Source organism: Pristis pectinata, chromosome 5, assembly GCF_009764475.1.
Source record: "Pristis pectinata isolate sPriPec2 chromosome 5, sPriPec2.1.pri, whole genome shotgun sequence".
NCBI lineage: Eukaryota > Metazoa > Chordata > Chondrichthyes > Rhinopristiformes > Pristidae > Pristis > Pristis pectinata.
The window spans coordinates 113017280-113034005 of record NC_067409.1 but is presented as its reverse complement, the minus strand read 5'-3'; the positions used below and the strand labels follow the sequence as shown (position 1 = coordinate 113034005).

The following is a 16726-nucleotide window of genomic DNA, read 5'->3' as shown; positions in this document are numbered from 1 at the left end:
GACTTCTGATCGGGAGGATCCAGTACAGAAAATTGTACAGTGCTGGTCTGAGGAAACAGATGAGCTTCTATGCGACTGCTTTAAGTCAGTGGACTGGTCCATGTTCAAAGACTCAGCTGCCAGCCTAGATGAGTATGTCACCACCATCACAGACTTTATCAGCAAGTGTGTTGACTGTGTACCAAAGAGGACAATCCGGGTGTTCCCAAATTGGAAACCATGGATGAACCGGGAGATCCACTCCCTACTGAAGTCCAGGACGGCAGCATTCAAATCAGGTGACCCTGACCTTCACAAGAAATCGAGATACGAACTCTGTAAAGCTATCGGAGATGCCAAGAGACAATATCAGTCCAAAATCGAGTCCCAGACCAGCCATCAGTTGTGGCAGGGCTTACGTGCTACAACAGGCTACAAAACAAAGTCAGGCAGTCTAGTCAACAACAGCGCATCCCTTCCCGATGAGCTTAATGCACTCTGTGAATGTTTTGAACAGAAGGGTCACCACCTACCCCGACAACCTCCAATGCACCTGAACCCATGGTCACCGTTGAGGACGTAAGATCAGTCTTTCAGAGAGTGAACCCACGGAAAGCATCTGACCTGGATGGTGTCCCTGGCTGTGTCCTCAGATCCTGCGCAGATCAGCTGGTGGGGTATTTGCAGACATTTTTAACCCTGCTTCAATCTGAGATTCCCATCTGCTTTGAGAAGACCACTATCATCCTGGTACTTAAGAAAAACAAGGTAATGTGCCTTAATGACTACTGCCCGGTGGCTCTGACGTCCACCACCATGAAGTGCTTCGGGAGGCTGGTCAGGGCACACATTAACTCCAGCCTCCCAGAAAACCTCGACCCACTGCAATTCGCCTATTGCTGGAACAGGTCTACTGCGGACGCCATCTCCCTACACTCATCTCTGGAGCAACTGGACAGTAAAGGCACCTACGTTAGACTATTGTTTAATGACTACAGCTCAGCCTTCAATACATCAATTCCAAGGAAACTCATCACCAAATTCCGAGACCTGGGACTTAACACTTCCCTCTGCAACTGGATCCTTGACTTCCTGACCAACAGACTGCAATCAGTAAGGATAGGCAGCAATACCTACTGCACGATTATTCTCAACACTAGTGCCCCACAAGGCTGCATCCTCTGCCCCCTACTCTACCCCCTATACACTCATGACTGCGTGGCCAGATTCTGCTCTAACTCCTTCCACAAGTTTGCAGATGATATCACCGCAGTGGGCCGTATCTCAAATAATGATCAGTCGGAGTACAGGAAGGAGATAGAGAGCCTAGTGACATGGTGTCATGACAACAACCTTTCCCTCAACGTCAGCAAAACAAAAGAGGATGTGGTCGGTGCACATGCACCTGTCTACATCAATGGTGCTGAGGCTGAGAGGGTTGAGAGCTTCAAGTTCCCAGGAGTGAACATCACCAACAGCCTGTCCTGGTCAAATCACGTAGATACCACGGCCAAGAAAGGTCACCAGCGCCTCTACTCCCTCAGGAGGCTAAAGAAATTTGGCTTGTCGCCTTTGACACTCACCAACTTTTATCGATGCACCATAGAAAGCATCCTATCTGGATACATCACAGTCTCGTATGGCAACTGTTCTGCCCGTGACTGCAAGAAACCGCAGAGAGTTGTGGACACAGCGCAGCACATCACGGAAACTAGCCTCGCCTCCAAGGACTCTGTCTACACTTGTCACTGCCTCGGTAAAGCAGCCAGCATAATCAAAGACCCCACCCACCCCAGACATTCTCTCTTTGCTCCTCTCCCAGTAGGCACAAAATACAAAAGCCTGAGAGCACGAACCACCAGGCCCAAGGACAGCTTCTGTCCTGTTATATGACTATTAAATTACCAGTACGATAAGATGGACTCTTGACCTCACAATCTACCTCATTATGACCTTGCAGCTTATTTGCCTACCTGCACTGCACTTTCTTTGTAGCTGTGACACTTTACTCTGCATTCTGCATTGTTTTACCCTGTACTACCTCAATGCACTGTGTAATGAATTGACCTGTACGATCGGTAGGCAAGGCGAGTTTTTCACTGTACCTCGGTACAAGTGACGATAATAAACCAATTCCAATTTTAAGCTGATGACATTGGGTTATAGACGTTTAAAAAAATAAATCTTCAAAATTATCACTGTAATTGTATTATTTGTAAATAAAGTTAAAACAAAACTATAGACAAACATCAAAATACCTTGTTATTCCCTTTTTTGCACTATTTATTTTACAATTTATAGTAATTTTAATGTCTTTGCACTGTACTGCTGCTGCAAAACAACAAATTTCATGTCATTTTAATCAGTGATGATAAACCCCTTTCTGAAATGTTGTCAGCATTAAGGAGAAGACCCACACTCATTGATTCAGGAACAGCTTCTTCCCCTCTGAACAGTCCATGAACACCACCTCATTATCACTGGGTTTTTTAAATTGCAGTATGTATTTATTTCGTAATTTATAGTCATTTCACGCCTTTGCTGCCACAAAACAACAAATTTCACGTCACATGTCAGTGATAATAAACCTGAGCCACCCCGCCCACTCTGAAAGCACTCATTTTAACAAGAAATTTCACGTCAGCGGAGTCAGTGATAACAAACCCGATGCTGTGCAGAATCCAGCGCAATAACCAGCACAGTTTGGGCTGCAGTTGTCTGGTTTTACTCTCCTGGTCGTGCACGGCCCGGGGGCCTGGCTTGGGTTGAACTCGGCGCTGGAAAGTGTGTCAGTGGGGCAGAGGGAGAGCCCGGGGCGGGGGTGGGAGGAGGAGGAGCCGGCATTAACTGGGTCACACGCCTCACCCACAGCAGCAGCAGCAGCAGCAGCAGCAAACCACCCCCCCCCCCCCCTCCACCCTACCCCCAGGTCGCCTCGCCGTCCGACCGTGAGGGAAGGCACGGCCGCCCGCCCGCCACACTAGGAGGGCGGGAAGGAGGGGAGCCGTCGACGGCCGGCGCTGAGGGGAGGCAGGATCCCACTCCCCTCCCCTCCCCTCACCTCACACACCGGGCGGAGGATCTCTCCCCTCCTCATGGAAATGGACGGCAGCGGCGCAGGTAAACGTTATCGCTGGTTATTTGCCTTTATCCCGCGGGCGTAAATCGGAACAGAAGGGAAAGTTGCCGCCGGTCCCGCCTTGGGGCTTCGCCGGGCTCTGAATTCCGGTTATTTCTCGAACAAAAAAAAACAAAGCGAAACGTATTTACTCGAAGCAAAAGGCATTTATCTGAAGTAAAACGTGTTCCAGTTTAAGGCGGAGGGATAGTTACTGGAGGTTTACGAGGTTCTTCCCTGATTTCTGAGCGTCGCCTCTTTATATTTTTTTTTGCACCGTTTATTTATTTATTTGCAATGTGCGGTGTTTGCGCACCGCTGCTGCAACACAGCCGCCTCACGTCATGGAGGTCGGCGTGGAGCCGCACGCTGGTACAATGGCCGGGTGTGCGGGAGGGACCGTCTTCATGCGGCGGGAACCGTCGGCGGGCGGTGGGGGCGGGAACGGTCGGGGGGGGCGGGGCGGCGGCGGCGGCAACGGTCGGTCGGCGGCCCCTCACGTGGACCTGCCCGCGCTGCCCACGTGCGCCCTGTGTTTACGCCGCCGCCGGCGCGGGCTGCCATTGGCCGAGCGGGCGGGGCGGCCCTGTGGCGCCACGGTGAAGGGGGGGGGGGGGAGGGAAATGGAACGGCCCCGCCCCCGCCCCCGCCGCACGTGACCGGGGAGGCGCGCGGGGTGGGTGTGACCCACTTTCTGCCCCCCCCCCTCCCTCCCCGGGGCACCGGCTCTCCCCTCCCCCCCCCCCTCCCTCCCCGGGGCACCGGCTCTCCCCTCCCTCCCCGGGGCACCGGCTCTCCCCTCCCCCCCCCCCTCCCTCCCCGGGGCACCGGCTCTCCCCTCCCCCCCCCCCTCCCTCCCCGGGGCACCGGCTCTCCCCTCCCTCCCCGGGGCACCGGCTCTCCCCTCCCCCTCCCCTCCCTCCCCGGGGCACCGGCTCTCCCCTCCCCCTCCCCTCCCTCCCCGGGGCACCGGCTCTCCCCTCCCCCCCCCTCCCCGGGGCACCGGCTCTCCCCTCCCCCCCCCCCCCCCTCCCCGGGGCACCGGCCCTCCCCCCCCCTCCCCCCCCCTCCCTCCCCGGGGCACCGGCTCTCCCCTCCCCCCCCCCCTCCCTCCCCGGGGCACCGGCTCTCCCCTCCCCCCCCCCCCCCCTCCCTCCCCGGGGCACCGGCTCTCCCCTCCCCCCCCCCCCCTCCCTCCCCGGGGCACCGGCTCTCCCCTCCCCCTCCCCTCCCTCCCCGGGGCACCGGCCCTCCCCTCCCCTCCCCCCCCCTCCCTCCCCGGGGCACCGGCTCTCCCCTCCCTCCCCGGGGCACCGGCTCTCCCCTCCCCCCCCCTCCCTCCCCGGGGCACCGGCTCTCCCCCCCCCCCCTCCCTCCCCGGGGCACCGGCTCTCTCCCCCCCCCCCCTCCCTCCCCGGGGCACCGGCTCTCCCCTCCCCCCCCCCCCCCCTCCCCGGGGCACCGGCCCCCCCCCCCCCCCCCCCCCTCCCTCCCCGGGGCACCGGCTCTCCCCTCCCCCCCCCCCCCCTCCCTCCCCGGGGCACCGGCTCTCCCCTCCCCCCCCCCCCCTCCCTCCCCGGGGCACCGGCTCTCCCCTCCCCCCCCCCCCCCCTCCCTCCCCGGGGCACCGGCTCTCCCCTCCCCCCCCCCCCCTCCCTCCCCGGGGCACCGGCTCTCCCCTCCCCCCCCCCCCTCCCTCCCCGGGGCACCGGCTCTCCCCTTCCCCCCCCCCCCCCCTCCCTCCCCGGGGCACCCAGCACCGGGGGCTGCGGTTCGCCGCCTCCTGTGCACCGAGCGCCGCCTGTAGCAAAGGAACAGCATGTGGTTGTGAATGCATTGTAGCAAAATGCCACACATTGCAGCAGAATTATAATGTATTCTTCATAATTTCGCTGCAATGCATTATAATTTTGCAGCAAAAATGTATAGCCCCAGCCATTAAAGGAGACTCGGGATTCTGGAAATCTGGAGCAACACACAAAATGCTGGAGGAACTCAGCAGGTCAGGCAGCATCTGTGGAGGGAAGTAAACAGCCAACATTTCGGGTTGAGACCCTTCATCAGGACCAGCCCTCCAAGGGTTGTCGTTTGCTTGCCTCATGTACTGATGTGAGCTGCAACAATTAAAGTGGTACAGCTTGTGGCGATGTCGAATGGTTAAATAATGTGGTGACACAGGAGACTGCAGATGCTGGAGTCTGGAGCAAGGCACACAAACTTTTAAATAAACTTTCAAGCTGTCATTCCTGACCACGTATTTATTGGCTTTGTTTGATTATGGGATCTAGGTGGAGGAAATTATCAGATTTTCCTGCTGCAAATATTTCTATCTTGGCAATGACTTTCAGTGCATTGGCATGGACATGAAGGAATTTACTATGAAGATTTTTTTTAAAAAAAGGAAATGCTGGAAACCCTAAACAAATAAATGGTTGGAGAGGGTCAGTGGGCCTGGTGGTGTCTGCACAGAGAGAGGTAGTCAACGTTTCGGCTCTGCAACCCTTTATCAGAACTGGGAAATAGATGCAAGTTAGCATTCAGTAGGAGAAAAGTTGGGGGAGGGACGTTTACAAGTTGAGTTTATTGTCACATGCACATGTGTGCACAGGTGCAATGAAAAACTTACCTACAGCAGCATCGCAGGCACATAGCATCAGATAAGCAGCATTCACAAGAAAAACATGAATTATATGCAATTTTTTACAAGAAAGAACAACTAGAACAAAAAACAAAGTCCATTTTAGTGCAAATTGATCAAAGTGGTCATAGTGTTGCTAAACTAGTGATTCGGTTTTGCTGGTCGGTTCAAGAACCGAATGGCCTTGAAACAAAAGGACTGTCTCATGGATTAAATTGGTTTAATGGGGACTCTTGTCAGCACATTAAGCCTCAGGGTCTGTGTCATGAGTTGTTGGTGGTACGGTTCTGACGAAGGGTCTCTACGCAGATGCTGCCTGACCTGAGTTTTTCCAGCATTTTCTGTTTTTGTTTATAATGAAGCAAACTGCATTTGAAACTGCACAATATGATGGTTATAGAGTCAGCAGTTGGTAAAGAATAAGTTGCACGCTTTCCTCTGTGAGCAGACAAGTGGATCAAAAAGCAAGGGTGCAATGTCACTGTAACTATGTGGAGGGGAAACATTTATGACACTTCTAAGACAAAAATAATCTTAAGTAGTGGCAGTGTGCAGTTGTTTTTTTTAATTATACCCCATTATACTTTGTTTTAATGCAGGTGGTGTCATTACATACATCAGTTCGAGCTCCAGTTGTAGTCCATCCTCCTATCATAGTGATAGTTCTGAGAACAGTTTCCAGTCAACCTCATCTCCAGTTCCGTCCTCACCCAACAGCTTTGTTTCTGATAATCATATCAACCTCAGTGACATGCTTTCTGAAAACTGTAGTCTGAAACCAGGAAGTTCCAACAATGCTCAGCTTGTGTGTTCTGCCAAAAGGGATGGATCGAGCTCGGGTGCCGTGAACAAAAGTACCAGTAGCATCACTAGTAAGTTTACACAATTTGAGTTGAGAATTATTATTTTCTTTTCTCCACTGTAATAATTGTACAAGTAGGAAGCTCACTATCATCTTCTCAAGAGATGTAGTGGGTGGAGAGCAAATACTGACATTGCCTGTGGTGCCCACATCCTGTGAATGAATTAAAATAGGCCAAAGTAGTATATTTGATTAAAGATGGATGAGTACAAGCTTTACTTAGCTTCTGATAAGTTGCAACTCGTGTTTTTCTTTTAGAAATAAATGGGATGATCCTACTGTGTAAAGTCTGTGGAGATATGGCATCAGGATTCCACTATGGTGTCCATGCATGTGAAGGTTGCAAGGTAAGCCAAAGTCAAATGCTGTGAACTTGAGGTAATCTGGATAATATCCAGATCTTTATTGCAAAATTGAATAAAGTACTAATCTGAAGGGTTTCTATGGCATGCTTTCATGTTCTTCTTCCTATGTGTGCTGCACCCAGAATCATAATGTATTAATATAAAAGTAATGTGGTGGTTGTACTTCAGCTTGTTGACCAGCTGTGACTTACTATAAAAGGGTTGTGAAATTATGTTCTGTTGGCTAAGAGGACCTACACTCACTGTAGTTTCATTAGGAAATTATTGCTGGTAAGTTGTGGATTTGCCTATCTGTCTTTCAATGTGCTTTTGCATATTGTTGTATTAACAGTTTGGTGGTTTAGCCTGTTGCTGCTTGTTTGAACTTGTCATTAAGCAGGGGTTGGTCATCTGCCATAGGGGCTGAGAGAGAGAGAGAGAGACCATGTCATGAGTTCAGTTAATTAATTAGCCCACAGTGCCTTGTGAATGCCCAGTTTGAAGCTGATCGATCTCTTGCTTGTTTTCACTGAGCACTGGGGTAGTGTTACAGAATATGATGCAGGGTACTCCCAAATCAGTCTTAGTGACAGACATGGAAGTTCCCTGTACAAGGATGGGGAGTTCTCCCAGTCTGCCTCCAAAGTGATGTTCAGTCTGGAAGAATGCTTGTGCTAGCAGAGGAAGGATATTTGATTGAAACTGACAAGTTGTTTTCCTTGTGCCAGCATTATCTGTGGCTGTGAGACTTGATGTGTAGACATCAAAGGGAAAACACCACATTGAGAGTCTGCAGAGAGTTGTGGACACAGCTCAGCACATCACAGAAACCACCTTCCCCTCCATGGACTCTGTCTACACTTCTCGCTGCCTCAGTAAAGCAGCCAAAGTAATCAAAGACCCCACCCACCCCAGACATTCTCTCTTCTCTTTCCACCCCCTCCCTCCCCCCCCCCCCCACCAAAAATCAGGCAGGAAAAAACAAAAGCCAGAAAGAACGTACCACCAGGCTCAAGGACAGCTTCTATCCCGCATTATGACTATTGAATGGTTCACTAGTACGATAAGGTGGACTCTTGACCACACAATATACCTTGTTATGACCTTGCACCTTATTGTCTGCCTGCACTGCACTTTCTCTGTAACTGTAACACTTTATTCTGCCCTCTTATTGTTTTACCTTGTACTACCTCAATGCACTGTGTAATGAATTGATCTGTATAGACGGTATGCAAGACAAGTTTTTCACTGTACTTTGGTACATGTGACAATAATAAACCAATACCAGTTCATATCTTGCATAAAGGAAAATGATTGTGGTGGCTGGATGTCAATCATCCTAGCTATGGGATGCCCCTGCAGGATGTGTGCACCCCCATGGCACTGCTGCTGATAGAGCTGCTGTCTCACAGCTCTAGAGACCCAGGTTCAATCCAAGTGCCAACTGCTGACCTTCTCCAGTGAGAGAGAGAGAGTATAACCTTCTACCCTTGACGTTCAATGGTGTTGTCATTGTCTGTACCCCACCATTCATATAGAGAAGTCACAGTGGACAAAGTACTTGATTGGACTAGCCAGCCACACAGGTACATAAATAAATCAGAGGCTGGATGTCAGGAGCACGATAGAATACGCTCCGTTTGCTTGGGTGAGTGCTGCTCCCAGTAACTCTCAGGAAGGTCAACATTGTCAAAGGCAAAGCAACTGTGATTGGTACCCGATCCGCCACAACAGCCATTCCCTCCTCTGCTAGTGCACAGTAGCTACAGTGTGTGCTGTTCACAAAATACATTGTGCCACTCCAACTGCATCTCTCCAACCCATGACCCCCAGCACCTCAAAGGACAAGGGCAGTGGGTGCTTGGGAGCGCCACCACCTGCATGCTCCCTTCTGAATCCTACACCATGCTGCTTTGAAAATGCATCATGGGTTTCATTGTTGCTGGGTCCAAGTAATGGAACTCTCTACTTATGCTCTCTCTCCTAAATTGAAACTTATTACAGTACAACTCCAATAATTCTAGAGAAACAAAGGACTGCTGATGCTGGAATCTAGATGAAAAACACGGTGATGCTGGAAGAACTCAGCAGGCCAGGCAGCATCCGTGGAGAAAAGCAGGTGGACAATGTTTCAGGTTAGGACCCTTAAAAGGATCCTGACCAGAAACCTGCTTTTCTCCATGGATGCTGCCTGGCCTGCTGAGTTCCTCCAGCATCACCGTGTTTTTCAACTCCGATAATTCACTATTCAATTTGTTCAGAAATCCTGAGTAGTTTGGCACTGGGATCACCAGGCTCCGGTTTCCTGCACTCTCTTCAATTCATGAGGGCCGTGGTTCCTGCACTGTCTTAAAACTTGCTGCAAAATTTATGATACTATGTAACATACGTAAAAAAAAATCAAACTAAAATTATATTGAAGTATTAATTGGAATAACATCAATAGTCTAGAAAATCATCGGTCAGGGCATTGAGTATGGGAATTGGGACATTATGTTGCAGTTGTACAAGTTGTTGGTGAGGCCACACTTGGAGTACTGTGTACAGTTTTGGTCACCCTGTTATAGGAAAGACCTGATTAAACTGGAAAGAGTGCAGGAAAGATTTACCAGGATATTGCCAGGACTAGAGGGCCTGAGCACAGGGAGAGGTTGGCCAGGCTGGGTCTATTCCTTGGAACGTAGGAGAATGAGGGGCGACCTGAGAAATGTTTAAAATTCTGAGAGGCATAGATAAGGTGGATGGTAACAGTCTTTTCCCCAGGGTAGGGGAGTCCAGAACTAGGGGCATAGGTTTAGAGTGAGAGGGGAAAGATCTAAAAGGGAGCAGAGACGCAACTGTTTCACACAGAGGGTGGTGAGTATATGGAACGAGCTGCCAGAGGAAGTGGGTGAGGCAGGTACAACAGTGTCATTTAAGAAGCACTTGGATAGGTACATGGAGGGGAGGGGCCTGGAGGGACATGGGCTGAACGCAAAAATATGTGGTCAGTATGGACTGGTTAGGCTGAAAGGCCTGTGTCTGTCCGGTATTGCTCTGTGACTATGACTATAAAATCTGCCAGTGTGGCACCACCGAAGTCCCAAGGGTGTCATGTTAACAGAGTTTTGCTGTAGGTTCTGAAGAGTTTTGACAAGTTGGATGTGGAAAGGGTGTTTTGTGGGAGAATGCAGAAGGAGAAGATCACGATTTTAAAAAAAATAGTTGGTTGCCTATTTAAAACAGAGATGGGGTGCAGTGTTTTCTGTGGTTTGAGTCTTGGATCTATCTTCCTCAGGGCAGGGGAATCAAGAGTTTACCACTCCAGATGTACAAAGTTTTAGAAAAAAAAGTTGTTTCATGTCCATCACAATGCTTTATTAACAAAAATTATGCAGTTAGTCTTGTGTAGCTGAAGGTAGCTGTCCCTCAATGTTGTAACATTAGTGATGGTTCTAAAGTAGCACAAACTGACTGGCAGTGCAGTTTGTCTGAAGTGTAATGTTTGGACAAATGTAAATATATTGCTTTATTTTATCAGATTTGGATTAGATTGAATATTCTTCTTTGTCCTTGCAGGGATTTTTCAGAAGGAGCATTCAGCAGAATATTCAGTACAAGAAATGCCTGAAAAATGAGAACTGTTCCATAATGAGGATGAATAGGAACCGGTGTCAACAGTGTCGCTTTAAGAAATGTCTGGCTGTGGGCATGTCCCGAGATGGTACTGTTACAGTTGAGAAGGATCTTATTACAGTGTTACAGAACTGCAGACATAATCAGATATTACCATATTCCCAACTGTTGAAAGATTTTGTGATTTGAGCTCAGATATTCAACTTGTATGTTGAAAACCATTGTGTACTGTTTTACAGCTGTTCGATTTGGACGCATTCCTAAGCGTGAGAAGCAGAGAATGTTGATTGAAATGCAAAGTGCAATGAAAAACATGGTGAATAATCAGCTGAATGGTTACGTGCAGTCGGATGTATCATGTGAGGAAAGTTCCTCTCCGCTGCAGACTGAGATACCTCAGAATGGAGAGGATGAAGTAATCGGTACAGTGTCAAGAGCCCTCAAAGAAACTTTCTCGAGTACCCAAGAGAAGCCAGACAAAATGCTGAAAGTGATGCAGCTTCAGAATTCAGAAAATTCTCAGAGAAATGTAGGTGACAAGTGGGTGACTGGACATCCAATAAGTGGGGTTAATGAAATCCACTGTTTCAATAATGTAAATCATGACAAAGTCTGCATCACGAATAAGATTAATAAGCATATAGTTTGTCCAGATGGTCGCACAGAGAGAGTGAGCAGGCAGTGTCACTCTGTTCCCAGTGGATATATGCAAAAAGTATTCGCAGAAGATGGGTTTTCTCGAAGCAGTGACCCAAATAAACACTCCTGGGCCACAGAGAGGAGAACGCATCTGGTAAATATGCCATTGTTATTGAGCAAGTGGTTGTACTTCCACTGTGGAATGATTGTTAAATGTTTGCTCATTTGAGAGCTTTATATGAAGATAAAGTAAAATGCTTATCAATATTGTTATGTTTCACAATTAAAGCTTAAAATTCCCATTAAATATCAGCATGCTCTTGTTTTGAATAGATATTTCAGTTAAAACCTCTATTTCTTGCTATCATCCAGGTTATTATTTTGTGTGTGGTTGTTTTGACAGGTGTGCCCAATGAGTATGTCCCCTTATGTAAATCCTGATAAATCGGAGCAGGAAATCTGGGAAGAATTTTCCATGAGCTTTACCCCTGCAGTTAGAGAGGTGGTAGAGTTTGCAAAACGTATTCCAGGATTCCAAGATTTATCACAGCATGACCAAGTTAGTTTGCTTAAAGCTGGAACATTTGAGGTATGTACAAAAGGTAACCCTATTTTTAAATACTGTTTGGCAGCAGTTCCCAAAAGGATTGGGAATTATAATGGTCTGAGAAGAGTAAATAGTGGTTTTGATTAATGTGTATTATATCTGCTCCATTTAAATTTTCTGTTGAAGGTGTGTGAGGTACTGATTTCACTGGCCAGTTCATTCCCAACCAGTACCACAGTGTTGGATTGTTATACTGGGAGTTGAAGTCACGGCTAAGTACAATCCTGACCCTGCTTGAGAGGAGCTATGAGATGACTAGCCAATAACAAGGATGATATTGTATTTCCCTCCCTCTTAAACTATGGTGCTGGGACCCAGATGTAACAATCACAATGTCATCCTCTGAGAGTGGTTAAATTAGTAGGAACCAGATCTGGGCTTCCTGTAGTCAGTGTGGTTCAGCATCTTTATTTTAGCTTGGAGGAGGAGGTGGTTGTAGATTCTACAAGAATATAAATTTGTGATTTTTTTTTCTCTCTGTCAGTTTTAATTTCTGAGTCTTCTCCATCAGTTTCCGGTCAGCAGATGGGAAGGTGTGGATGTCTACTTAGAATGGAAGGTTAGAAGTTGGTAGATCACTAGAAGAGCAGCAAGGAGTTTCTGTGAGCTATTCCCTCACCTCTCTAAGATCCAGGATGGTGCTTATTGGAAGAATGTGAGAGCATCCTTCCCTCAAAAGGCTGGGTTGTAACTGGGGAAAAGGACAGGAATTTGTGAATCAAGCCAGTGTTTCTCAGTATCATCCCAATCATTCTGGCATCTTGCTTTGCCCCATGGCAATCGTTGCAGGGACTGGTGGGTTCAGGAAGTTTTGTTAGAAATATGTATGTTTTATTGGAGTGTAGGAAGAGGGAGGAGGTTTGCAGAATGGATCCAAAGAGGAGGGATTTTAACTAAGGGTTGAGGCTGAGTTCTCCTTGAATCAAAGGAAGTTGTGAGGAGATCTGGTTGAGGTGATTCTGATTAGTTTAGATAAGGTAGACAAAACTGAGCTGTTCCTATGAGCCGATGATACGACGACTGAATGACACATTTAAGACTTGGGCCAGCAACGCAGGAGAAATGTGAGGAAGAATATCTTCATGCGGTGAGTGTCGGAGACTTGGAACTTTCCACCTGAGAGAGAGAGGTGGGAGCAGAGGCGATCAATGATTTCTAAAAGAAATTGGATAGGTACTTGAGAGCAATAAACTTGTCACACAACAGGGATCGAGTAAGGGAATGCGACTGACCAGATTGCTCTGTGTGGAGGTTAATGGCTTCCTGAGCCACAATGATTCCGACTGAAGTGCCCTTTGGCAATACTGTCAGTCTTCTGGAGCATGAAGGTGATAGTAGGTCACCAGTAAAAAATAAAATCAGAATTTTAAAAACTGTTTGCTATTATTGCTGGTCTCTGTTCCTCCATTATATCTGGTGGATCCCATTGCCTAGGAACTGATGGTGGAAAAAATGTTTTACTCCCTCAGTGCTTCTGACATGCAAGGAGCAAGAAATGGTGCCAAACCTGACAAAAGCTAGTCTTTGTTAGTCATTTCTGATGCTGTGCTTTTTTTTGGTTGGGGAAAATGGTCTGAGTGTAATCTGATGGCCTTTTTATCGTTGGTGTACATTTTATCCAGAATCAGAATTGTTATCACTGATATGAGGTGAAATTTGTTGTTTTGCGGCAGCAGTACAGTGCAAAGACCTAAAAATCTATAAATTACAAAATAAATAGAGTAAACAAAAAAAGGAATAACGAGATAGTGTTCATGGACCATTTAGAGATCTGATGGCGGAGGGGAAGAAGCTGTTCCTGAACCGTTGTGTGGGTCTTTAGGCTCCTGTACCTCCTCCCCGATGGTAGTAACGAGAAGTGGCCATGTCCCAGATGGTGAGGGTCCTTCATGATGGATGCCGCCTTCTTGAGGTACTGCCTCTTGAAGATGTCCTGGATGGTGGGGAGGGTTGTACCCGTGATGGAGCTGGCTGAGTCTACAACCCTCTGCAGCCTCTTGCCATCCTGTGCATTGGAGCCTCCATACCAGGCTGTGATGCAACCAGTCAGAATGCTCTCCACCATACATTTATAGAAATTTGCAAGAGTCTGTGGTGACCAAATCTCCTCAAACTCCTAACAAAGTAGAACCGCTGGTGTGCTGCCTTTGTGATTGCATCAATGTGTTGGGCCCAAGATAGATCCTCCGACATGTTGATGACCAGGAGTTTGAAGCTGCTCACCCTTTCCACTGTTGACTCCTCAATGAGGACTGGTGTGTGTTCTCCTGACTTCCTCTTCCTGAAGTCCACAATCAGTTCTTTGGTCTCTTTCTGAATGATGTTCTGATGAATGCCTATTTCTGTCATTGGCAGGTGTTAATGGTGCGTTTTGCAGCTCTCTTTGATGTCCATGACCGGACAGTCACATTTCTGAGTGGAAAGAGTTACGGGATGGAAGAGCTGCAATTGCTGGGGGCTGGAGATCTGTTGATATCCATGTTTGAGTTTAGTGAAAAACTCAGTGCCCTGCGTCTTGGTGAGGAGGAGATGAGCTTATTCACAGCAGTTGTCCTGGTGTCAGCTGGTAAGAGAATTTGTGAATTGTCTTTATACATATACACTGTCACCACTACCTTATTCTGGTTGTGTAAGTTCTGAATCAGAAATTTAAACCAGATCAGCAATAAAACTCTTCAAAAATAAAAAAAATTGGTAAATTGGTTTATTATTGTTACATGTACCAAGGTACAGCAAAAAAACTTGTCTTGCAATACAGTTCATATAGATCATTTCATTACAACAGTGCATTGAGATAGTACAAGGTAAAACAAGAACAGAATGCAGAATAAAGTGTTACAGAGAAAGTGCAGTGCAGGTAGACAATAAGGTGCAAGGTCATAACAAGGTAGTTTGTGAGATCGAGAGTCCCATCTTATCGTGCTAGGGTATTATTCAGTCGTCTTGTAACAATGGGATAGAAGCTGTCCTTGAGCTTGGTGGTACGTGCTTTCAGGCTTTTATACCTTCTGCCTAATGGGAGAGGGGAGAAGAGAGAATGTGCGGCGTGGGTGGGGTCTTTGATTATGTCGGCTGCTTTACCGAGGCAGTGAGAAGTGTAAACAGAGTCCATGGAGGGGAGGCTGGTTTCCGTGATGTGCTGAGCTGTGTCCACAACTCTGCAGTTTCTTGCGGTTTTTATGTTGTGTTGCTGTTATCCATTGATATTTGGATGTCTTCTTGCACTGCGTGGTATTCACTCTGCATTAATAAGTCATTTATAAATCACAGTTTAGTTGAACTAATTTTTCTAGGAGGAAATAGCTGTGAATCTAACATTGTTCATTTATTTGTTGTAAATTTAATTTCTTTCTAGATCGATCAGGAATAAAAAATGTTAACTCAGTGGAGCAGTTGCAAGAAACTCTAATTCGAGCACTCCGAACCTTAATTATGAAAAATCACCCAAATGAATCTTCAATCTTTACAAAACTCCTGCTGAAATTACCTGACCTGCGTTCTCTTAACAATATGCATTCAGAAGAACTGTTGGCCTTCAAAATTCACCCTTGAATTTATGAACCATTCTCTACATTTTGTTTTTATCCTGTTGATATCATATATTTTGTGGATGAGTGTACATTATTTATGTATATAGAAATTTGCATTTTCTCCTGCATTATTTTTGAGCTACAAAAGGAGTAATATAATCAAATAACAAAAATAGAACTATACAGATATTAAAGTATATTTTAAGATTTTAACATGGATGTAACTTGAGACCATTGAAAATGTATAGATATAATTCTGAGTTTAAAATTTACTGATCAAGGTGACTTAATTTTTTTTGCCTCCATTGTAAATTGGTACTTGGTAATAATGGGAAAAGATGTTTTTTTTCTAAATCTTAGCGCTCTTACAAGTTCCTCTGTATGGTGCTGTGCCTTGATATCAATGGGATCACAGGATCGCAGTTAAATGAACCTGTACTGCTTGATCTAACTTATTATTGATTTAAAAAAGAACATTTTTTACAGCCTAGCAGTAACTTGTGGAGTTCGTGATCAATGTGCACCTTTCTTACCGATGACTCTTTATTGTTTGAAAGTCAACTTGAAACATGAGGAAAATACTGCAACCAGCATGTTTGTGTGTCTTGTCTTCGAATGCTGCATCTAGAATTAACAATGTTAGCTAATGTACTTATAATGCAACTGTTACTGTACCTGAGTAACAACTTAATATTGTCTTCTGACTACTGTAAAATGTGCTTTTTGTTTAATGACTCTTTGAATGTGAATGAGTGCAGTAAAGTCAATGCTTGAAATGCATTGGTTTTTTAATTCATTTACAGGATTTGGGGATCACTAGCTAGGCCAATATTTATTGGCCTTTCTAATTGTCCTTGAAGCTGGTGGTGAACTGCCTACCTGAAGGCTTTGGAATCTTTCTGTCGAGGGTACCTCAGGTGCTGGTGGGAAGGCTGTACCAGGATTTGGGGCCAGCGAAACACCCAGGTCCGGATGGTGTTTGACTTGGAGGGGAACCTACAGGCGCTAGTGTTCTCTTGTGTCTGTCCCTCTTTGTGATAAAAGGTCTACGACATTGAAGGAGACCTTGGGCAAGTAAAGGCTGTGCGTTTTGTACGTGGCGGAGACTGCAGGCATAATGCAGCAGTGATGGAGGGAATGAATGTTTAGCAAGTACCTGAATTAGTCATTTAGCAACTTTGCCGTGGGTGGTGTTGAGCTTGAGAGTTGGAGCTGCAGCCATCTTGGCAAGTGGGGATTATTTCATCATGCACCTGTGTTGTGCCTTGTAGGTGATGGAAAGGCTTTGAGGTGGTAGGAGATGAGTTGCTCACCGCAGGGTACTGGCCATCCCAGGTATTGAACAGGTTTAGTTCTCACAGATGTCCATTTTGCCCATATTGGGGAAATATACA

The 16726-nt window shown here is 46.9% G+C and overlaps 1 protein-coding gene across 2 annotated transcripts; it reads left to right on the top strand.

Moving 5' to 3' along the window:
* Positions 1–2559: 2559 nt before the first annotated feature.
* nr1d2a (nuclear receptor subfamily 1, group D, member 2a) lies at positions 2560–16112 on the top strand. Of its 2 annotated transcripts, none has more exons than XM_052016354.1 (8): positions 2560–3099; positions 6335–6607; positions 6856–6944; positions 10500–10644; positions 10796–11349; positions 11599–11784; positions 14158–14368; positions 15158–16112. In XM_052016354.1, exons 1-8 carry the CDS (start codon positions 3075–3077, stop codon positions 15352–15354), a joined length of 1680 nt encoding a protein of 559 aa, XP_051872314.1. In that variant the 5' UTR covers positions 2560–3074; the 3' UTR covers positions 15355–16112. The 2 variants fall into 2 exon arrangements, with proteins under 2 accessions (XP_051872314.1, XP_051872315.1); XM_052016355.1 differs by lacking the exon at positions 2560–3099 and adding an exon at positions 4928–5099.
* The last annotated feature ends 614 nt before the right edge of the window (positions 16113–16726 follow it).